The sequence below is a fragment of the Diaphorina citri genome, unplaced genomic scaffold, assembly GCF_000475195.1.
Source record: "Diaphorina citri unplaced genomic scaffold, Diaci psyllid genome assembly version 1.1 scaffold4703, whole genome shotgun sequence".
Lineage (NCBI taxonomy): Eukaryota > Metazoa > Arthropoda > Insecta > Hemiptera > Psyllidae > Diaphorina > Diaphorina citri.
The window spans coordinates 1-9,471 of record NW_007382097.1 but is presented as its reverse complement, the minus strand read 5'-3'; the positions used below and the strand labels follow the sequence as shown (position 1 = coordinate 9,471).

Here is a 9,471-nt window from a genome sequence, read left to right as displayed (position 1 = left end):
AAATAAATTTAGATTTAAAGGGGTTGAAGTATTTTTAAATAATTTTCAACTTCTTTAAATCTAAAATTAATTACCTACCTACTTATCTATTTAGTGACTCTTTTTTTTAATCTCCCATTACCCATTACTATTACCTACCCATTAGTGAAATCTCCGTTTAAGTCATTTTCGAGAAACCCGCCATAATTGTATTTATTAGAGCCATTAAATTTGTACGTCTTTTGAAATGACGTAGTTTTGTACTAGATACAAAAATCTAATTTCATTACAATAATAGAGAGACTTTGCGAATTTCAATTTTCAACTCAGTTAGGTACCTATAACATAAATATTGAAAAAGGAGCGTTAGTTGCATTAATTTGCAGTTTTTTTACAATATTTTCATAAAATCAGCTGTTTTCTTTTATTTGGCTAAAATGGTAAGGAAACATGTTTTGCCAGAAAAAAACGTAAAATCTCTCCACTAAATCTACTTAAATTAAAATTATTTGAGGTAAATTAAAAAATCAATAATAATTATCATTCAAATAACTATCTACATTAATAAAAATAATATTATAATTGATACATATATAATTGTTTACAAATTTGTACGTATGTGATGTGATACACATTGTCTCGTCGGCAAAAGATATTTTACATAAAATTTATGTTATAAAAATTTATTTTACATAAAATTTATTTAAATATTGGAAAAGGGGCGTTAGTTGCATTAATTTGCAGTTTTTTTTTTTACAATGTTTTTATAAAATCAGCTGTTTTCTTTTATTTGGCTAAAATGGTAAGGAAACATATTTTGTCAGAAAAAAAAACGTAAAATCTCTCTACAAAATCTACTTAAATTAAAATTATTTGAGGTAAATTAAAAAATCAATAATAATTATCATTCAAATAACTATCTACATGAATAAAAATAATATTATAATTGATACATATATAATTGTTTACAAATTTGTACGTATGTGATGTGATATACATTGTCTCGCCGGCAAAAGAGAAAATATGAACTTTGCTTTTGCTTGATCATTTTACAGTCGAACCTGGATAAACAGAAGCTGTGTAAGCAGGAAACTTGTATAAAATGTTAAAATATTTTGTGGTCCCTTCATTTTTGACACTAAAACCTCTTTGAACAAGGAATATCGAGCCTCTATAAGCAGGAATGGCTTTTTTCTTCAGACTCGCAAAGTCCGCGCTCTGTAGTCTTTGTAAGGCAGGAATGTGGTTTTGCTGAACCTCTACATATAAGCAGGAATTTCTTGAGACTTGTTGTATTTTGTCATATCAGTTAGGTTTCCTGTTTGGAAAAATCCTACAATGCTGCAGTGAGCACCAAAGTTGTGATATAGTAACACAAAGAAAAGACATTTATTTATTTATTTATAATTTATATCTCGCTTCGTTCGCTTACTCACCTGTTTAACATCCTGATCAGGTGACGGCTCAGTGACGGTAATTTCAACGCCGGTCCCCTCCGGTAAATCCAACGAATCATGCCGGCCTGCCATGTTGCCAGCTGGTGGTGACGTCATGAAGTCGCGCTCGTTTGGCAACACTGTCTCCGGAGACGGATTGGAGACGGTGATGCAGACGTCGTTAGTTCTGAAAATAGAATAGAATAGAATAGAATAGACAAGATTCTAGAAGCTAGTGGCGATAGCAGAATTAAAATGAGAAGTATCGATGGCATAATATTTTGTGGTCCCTTCATTTTTGACACTAAAACCTCTTTGAACAAGGAATATCGAGCCTCTATAAGCAGGAATGGCTTTTTTCTTGAGACTCGCAAAGTCCGCGCTCTGTAGTCTCTGTAAGGCAGGAATGTGGTTTTGCTGAACCTCTACATATAAGCAGGAATTTCTTAAGACTTGTTGTATTTTGTCATATCAGTAAGGTTTCCTTTCCCTCCCTAACCTGTGGTCAAGTAGACCTCTCAGGATAGGATATCCTCTATAAGGAGGGAGCCTCTATAAGCAGGAATGGCTTTTTTCTTGAGACTCGCAAAGTCCGCGCTCTGTAGTCTCTGTAAGGCAGGAATGTGGTTTTGCTCAACCTCTACATATAAGCAGGAATTTCTTGAGACTTGTTGTATTTTGTCATATCAGCAGTAAGGTTTCCTTTCCCTCCTAACCTGTGGTCAAGTGGACCTCTCAGGATAGGAAATCCTCTATAACAGGGTTGTCCAACCCGCAGCCCAAGGGCCGCATGCGGCCCACGAGAACCAATGGATCATTGAAGCAATGCAACGTTGCGTGTCAATGTTTCGATAACACCGAAGTAATGGCGGTTTGAAATAACCGACAAGAACATACAAATTCTATACCATTTCATTGAGATCAAGTCTATGGTTATGAACAGGGCTCGGCTAAATGCAGAAATTTGTGCATTAAACCAGGGGTTCCCAAACTTTCTCAAGCCAAGCACCACTTTTGAATTTCATGATTTCCCACTGACCACTCAGCAGGTACTTACAACATAAGTTAGGTGGGAAAAAAAGACTTTTAACTCCTGAATGGAAAATGGGGTTTTTCCTTCTTTTGAGACCACCTCGTGGACCACTGTGGAGACCTCGCGGACCACAGTTCGGGAATCCCTGCATTTAAACTCACGGTTTGAGCGTCTCCTCTGGGCCGCCATTGCCAGGCTGCGCCCCGGTCAGCAGAAACAACGGAAGATTAAGCCACACCGCGCCCATTTCCGACGCATCAGATCCTGCGTCCGACGCGCGCGATGATTTGCGGGAAGACGCACGAGAGCCGCGATGAACGTGAAGGAACGCGGATAGGCGCCCCTGCCAGCCGCCCGGGGAGGAGTTGGCGGTGATTTCGTCTTCTTCTTCCACGGTCTGGGCCGCCTCGAGCTCTTTCCTGCGCCTGGAGGGGGGAGATTGGGGATAAAGACAATGGGGAATATAAAGTTTTTATTAACATTACATCCAGTTATTACAAGATAAGAAATATTTTATCTAATGAAGAAGTAAGGGAACAGATGGATTTGGCATAATTTTCAATATTTCAGGGACATATTTCAATAAAATTGTGGATTAGAACACATCACATACCTTCAGGCACACTTTATTTGTCAAGGATCTAGGTTTTCCCTGCCTTTGAGATCAATTTAATTTGAAGAAAGCATTTACTACTATGTCCTTATCTCCAATTCTATTCTAATTTCTCTCTTCTCTTCTTTCTTTTATCTTTTCCTCTATTCTCTTCTTTCATCTTCGACTCTGTTTTATTCATACCTATTATTTCTACTCTTATTCTACTTTCTGTTCTATTCTCACCTCTTATATTCTCGGTAGCAGCGTTGTATCATTCTGGCAGCCTTATTCTGTCCCTTCCATAGTCTGGTAGAGGACACAATCTCCAATTCTATTCTATTCTTTTTTTGATATTGTAAACGAGGCTTTATTCACTTCACCAGACACTTGGCGGTAATTTTCAAAAATTTCAAAATTTAAAAATTTGGTTTAATTTTCTTCTTTTTCATTTGTCTGAATTATTTTAAATACCTACTTCTTGTGCAATGGGTTCTTTTTAAACACTGAAGATGCCCGAAAGGGTGAAACTAGTCTGTAAGTTAAGTCATGTTACAATAAAATAAACCTATCAACCAAAACCAGTGAAGAGTAAAAGTTATTTTCATATTTAGATATTCTTAATTCTACCCAATTCTATTCTATTCTATTCTAATTCTACTCTATTCCCTCTCTCTTCTCGTCTTCCTTTTATCTTTTCCTCTCTTCTTTCCTCTGCTAATATATTATGCTTGCTCTCTTCTCTTTTCTTCTTTTCTCATCTGTTTGTTCCCTTCTCTTTCTCGTCTTTCCCCTGCTACTCTGTTTTATTTCGTTTGTATCTCATTTTCCATTTTACTTTACCTCTTATATTCTCTATAGCAGCGTTGTATCATTCGCGCAGCCTTATCCTGCCTCTTCCAAAGTCTGGTTGATGACACAATCTCCAATTCCTTCCTCGTTGGGAATTGTTTCTTGAATTTGACATCCATCTGGTCTTGAAGCTTGCGGAAGTCTTCGGTTTCCTCAACGTGACCTTGAGGGGAAATGAAACAGAAGTGAAACATGAAATGAAACAGAAGTGAAACATGAGGATTACACCTTGAACTTAGGGCACCGGTTCGATTTCCGCCTTAAAAAAATAATAATAAAAAAGATTTGAATGTTTCACCGCCGTTTATTATTTCGTAGCAATGAAACAAGTGCTACATTCGACGCACGTGGTCTGTGTCGTAGCATGCCCATCCCGTAGAATGTCCTTCATCAGATGGGAGAGAAGTTAGGTCTGGATTTTCAGGTGACTACGCGTTACTCACAGTCGCGCGAATGCGCTTCCAAATGTGACTGGCTGACTGGGCCTTACAGTTACAGTTCTCTGAGTTACTAGTGGTGGCAGGTAGAGGTTAACTTACCCAATACATGTTTAACAAGGGCATGGAGTATATCAAGGCAGAGTATCTTGTTGCCCTTAGCAATGGGTAGGTTGAAGCTGACCAGGGCGACTATGTTGGGCGTAGTAGCCTACTGCTGGAGTAAAGGGACTTTTCAGTCCTATGCGAGCAGTATAAATAAGCACTATTTGTCAAATAATAGTGAAAATGGTAGGAAATTTGGTTTTCTAACTAATAGACTAATCCCCGATGCACTCTGACGTGGAGCGACTGAGGTACTAGCGAAAAAGAGAGAAGAGTTTGCTCAAGTTGAGAGGATTTCACACAAATCTAAACGGATCTTGAGGTAAGGGCCGTTCCCACTTGTCGTGAGTTTCATCCGATTTTTTCCCGAATGTCCTGTAGGTATAGGTCATTTACCTAATTTAAATGGGAGTGTTCCCACTTATGCCCGAGTTGCACGACAGGATTTTTTTCCGAACGAAAATTGGGAAACGACAATTCCGAACGACCTTAATGATCCAATTCCCGTGGCAACCTTCTAATACTCGTATAAATTAATAGCGTTTAATTTAAAGATAAGAATCAATCCTGAAGGGTTTTTTATCATCAGCTGTCATGCGATTCATTCTCCTCCGACTCGCGATGTACCAAGGCCGTCACAATGGTGGAGTTCCGTGGCGACCTTCTTATACTCGTATATTTTTTTTTTTTTTTTGAGACATTTATTTACACAATTGAAGGAGTTTTAACAATAAAGTCCTACCTCACTCGTATAAATTAATAGCGTTTAATTTCAAGATAAGGATCAATCCTGAAGGGTTTTTTATCATCAGCTGTCATGCGACTCATTCTCCTCCGACTCCCGATGTACCAAGGCCGTCACAATGGTGGAAGCGGCCTGCACAATGGCCGTAGACCCGATGGCGGCTTCGGAGGACCGCCGGAAGATGGCGCGCCGCACGGAGGCCGGAGGGCAGGACTCGGTGTTGGCGCGCTTCAATGCACTTGGCGAGCATTCTGTGAGCAAGGAAACAAATGGTTAGATTTCTCGAGGTAAAAAATTCTTACTCCTAATGCATCCCCGATTCCAAAAATCACATTAGAAAAATTTCTGTCTGTCTGTCTGTATATCTGTCTGTTACGCTAAATAGACCTTTGGTTGTCCTCTTTTCACGCAAAATCGGCTCGACCGATTTTGATGAAATTTTTTGTGGTTGGTAAGAAAAGTACTCCGGGTGACATAGGCTACTTGAAAATTTCACATTCCATCCTGATTCAAAATGGCGGCGGTTCAAAGTTATGCCCATTATGCTACACTGTGGGACATGTCAGGGAGCGTGTAGCGTGACCTGTGTGTGTGTGTGGTGTGATTGGTGTGTGTAGTGTGATTGGTGTGTGTAGTGTGATGGGTGTGTGTGGTATGACGGGTGTGTGTGGTGTGACGGGTGTGTGTGGTGTGATGGATGTGTGGTGTGTGTTATTGTGTGTGATGGATGTGTGGTGTGATGGGTTTGTGTGTGTGGGGTGATTTATTAACAAGCTGTTTAACAAGCTGGCCGAGAGAGAGAGTCATAAAACTCACCTTTGGAAGAAGATGCAGGTGTTGATGATGAGTCGTGTTGCGTACTTGTACTTGGCTTGCCGGAACGCGCAGGTTTTTTGATGGAAGATCGTTTCACGGATTTGGTGGATTTAGATGAGCCATGTCGGGACACGGAGGGCGTGGTGGAGTCAGGAATGGGCGCCTGAGAGAGAGAGAGAGAATAGAATATACCCTGTCCTTTACTACAAAGAGAAATTGACAAAAGAGCAAAGGTAAGCCTTCACGCTTGTACAAATGGAGTGTAAGCCTTCACCCTTAAAGGCATTTGATGTGTTCCAATTCACTTAATCCTTAGGAGGAGAAGGAGAAAAAAAGGAAAGGATGAGAAAAAGAGGAGGAGAACAGGAAGAAATGGACGAGAAATGGAAGAAACACAGATATTACTCACTTGGACCAGCGATTGTAGAATGTAAGGGAGAGAAGGAGAAGAAGAGGAAGAAACATAAATATCGGACCTTGGACCAGCGACCATAACACTTGGACCAGCGATTGTAGAATGTAAGGGGGAGAAGGAGAAGAGAAAAAGAGGAAGAAACATAAATCCTACTCGCTTGGACCAGCGATTGTAGAATGTAAGGGGGAGAAGGAGAAGAAAAGGAGACAAGGAGAAGAAGAGGAAGAAACATACATATTACTCACTTGGACCAGCGAATGTAGAACATCTCCAAATCATCTTCAACAATCCCAATCTCCTCCTCTTGGTGAGCCTGGTTGAAATTCTCCAGAATAATGGCGATGTACATGTTAATAACGATCATGTAACTGATGATGATAAAACTGTAAAACAAACCAAACCGTTCAAAACTTTTAAAATCTCTTGAAATATATATGGGAAATATATATGTATGGATAACAATAGATTATATCACTGTTTTCGAAGAAAGGAATTTCTGTTATTTATATTGTTTGTAACCCAACACCAGCTTTGCTGAAAGGGTTACAAAAACTTTCAATTAATGTTATTACTTTTTTAATGAGCAAGAATCATAATCATACTTTTTTTGTTTTTGTTCTATTATGTTATGAGTTCTGAGCTTGATTATTAATAAATATTATGAAAGTATTTGCTTAAAAAAAAATCAGTTTTTTTTTCTGATTCCAAATTATTAACACACTCACCCAAGCTGAACACTGTAGTGAAGAAAGCGTTGCTAACTTCCAACACAAAGAACACCACCTGGTTCTGATCATAATGTTCAATACCCATAGATAACATGTTGAGGAATATGAGAACAAATATGGCGATCTCAAACCTATAGAAGAAATGGGTAAAATCAACAAAATTAGAAGAAAATATAATACTATTCCCAATATTATTATACTCGTAAAGACTTCCAGAAAACATTCAACGTGTTGTTGCCGCTGGTTGAACCTTATATGCTAAGGATAAAGTGCGTCTTCGGGCGGGAATTAAACCCACAACCTAGGGTTTATAAGGTAGAAGTAGGTATAATTTTCATTTACCTTCTAGAGTTTGACAAATCATAGAACATCGCCAATCGCCAGGAACTGGTTCAGAGGCCTCTATGACCTCCTGGGTCTTCTTCTGGCAGTTCGATTATTAATTGTTTGTTTGTTTTATATTGCCTATTTTGTTTTTCTTTACCTTCTAGAGTTGGACAAGTCGTAGAACATCGCGAGGGACTGGTTCAGAGGCCTCTTGATGACCTTCTGGGTCTTCTTCTGGCAGTTCGATTATTAATTGTTTGTTTTCTTTGTCTGTGTATTTGTTTTGTTTGTTGTTTGTGTTTGTTTTTTATATTGCCTGTTTTAATTTTAATTACCTTCTAGATTATTGATTGTTTGTTTGTCTGTCTCTGTGTTTGTTTGTCTGTTTGTTTTTTATTTTGTTTTATCTTTAATGTCTGTTTAGTTTAAAATTTCCTTTACCTTCTTGAGTTGGACAAATCGTAGAACATCGCCAGGAACTGGTTCAGAGGCCTCTTGATGACCTTCTGCGGCTTCTTGCGTCCCAACTTCTTCATGGCAGTGTAGTAATGCTTCTGACTCTCCGTGAGAAACATTTCCAGAACTCCGCCCTCATACTGGAAAAGAAACGACGGGATGGAAGAGGTTATGAAAAGGAGGAGAAGATGGAAGAGGTTACGAAAAGGAGGAGAAGATGGAAGAGGTTACGAAAAGGAGGAGAAGATGGAAGAGGTTACGAAAAGGAGGAGAAGATGGATGAGGTTACGAAAAGGAGGAGAGGATGGAAGAGGTTACGAAAAGGAGGAGAAGATGGAAGAGGTTACGAAAAGGAGGAGAAGATGGAAGAGGTTGCGAAAAGGAGGAGAAGATGGTCTTTAGTCAAATTTAATAAAATTGTCTCTTTTTTTTCAAGAGGTGTGATAGAGGGAACTGTAACTGTTAAGGTCTTATATGTAGTTCCGAAATCGAAGAGAGAAGGAAGTCAGGATAGGAGAAAGCCAGTCGTTCCGAAAATAAACATTATCCGTTTAGGAAAATATACGAGACCATGTTTAGACTGCTGGGGTAAAGGGACTTTTCAGTCCTATTCGGGCAGGATAAACAAGGTATATTCTATTCTATTTACCGGTACTTTCCTAATCCATTTATCTCACGATTTAGAAGTCTTGGAAGGAAAAAAATCGTAAATCTTCATTTTTCAAGATATTTAACGAGAAACTAACTTAATTCTTTTCCGTTCACAGAGGCGTTGGTCAAAATCATCGGCCTTCGTTACCACTACTTCACCGTACCTTGGAATCTGTTTGACTTCCTTCTGGTGCTGGCTTCCATATTGGGCATCCTAATGGAGGATATCATGATCGATTTCCCGGTATCTCCCACTCTGCTGCGAGTCGTGAGGGTGTTCCGGATTGGCCGAATATTGAGGCTTATAAAGGTGAGTATCATCCAAAGGTGTGTCCGTACTAGGGTTGCCAACTTTTTTTTCGGCATATACGGTACAACTTCCATATTGGGCATCCTAATGGAGGATATCATGATCGATTTCCCGGTATCTCCCACTCTGCTGCGAGTCGTGAGGGTGTTCCGGATCGGCCGAATATTGAGGCTTATAAAGGTGAGTATCATCCAAAGGTGTGTCCATAGCTAGGGTTGCCAACTTTTTTTTCGGCATATACGGTACAACCTAGCAAAATGGTGAAAAAATACGGATTTCCCGATTTTTACCCGGAACAAATGCCATGCACTTTTGACAAAAATACGGATTGTTCCGGGAAATAACGTACGATTGGCAACCCTAGTCCATACATACTCGACGACGGTCAATGTCGACTGAGCACACTGCCTCGACGACATAGATCCACATCGTCCATCGACGTGACGGCCCGACGACTTTGTTTGGGCACAGCTTTGGAGCTGTATATGTCAAAAGCATTTTATTACGAGCGGCCAGCCTAGTTAGCTTAGTTGGTAGTGCGTCTGCATTGTAAGCGCTAGGCCGCGGGTTCGATTCCCGCCCGGGGCGG

The 9,471-nt window shown here is 39.6% G+C and overlaps 2 protein-coding genes across 2 annotated transcripts; both read right to left on the bottom strand.

Moving 5' to 3' along the window:
* Nucleotides 1–1,124: 1,124 nt before the first annotated feature.
* On the bottom strand, nucleotides 1,125–4,504 carry LOC103521192 (the record flags this gene model as incomplete). The annotated part of the gene is made up of 5 exons (XM_008486298.2): nucleotides 4,432–4,504; nucleotides 3,884–4,055; nucleotides 2,610–2,873; nucleotides 1,416–1,602; nucleotides 1,125–1,236 (listed from the first exon to the last, which is right to left on the bottom strand). Coding segments are annotated over exons 2-5 (691 nt in total), but the record flags the coding sequence as incomplete, so codon positions are not given.
* A 2,147-nt stretch (nucleotides 4,505–6,651) lies between these two features.
* On the bottom strand, nucleotides 6,652–8,070 carry LOC113472305 (sodium channel protein 60E-like; the record flags this gene model as incomplete). The annotated part of the gene is made up of 3 exons (XM_026831989.1): nucleotides 6,652–6,830; nucleotides 7,136–7,269; nucleotides 7,907–8,070. Coding segments are annotated over 3 exons (477 nt in total), but the record flags the coding sequence as incomplete, so codon positions are not given.
* Nucleotides 8,071–9,471: the final 1,401 nt, after the last annotated feature.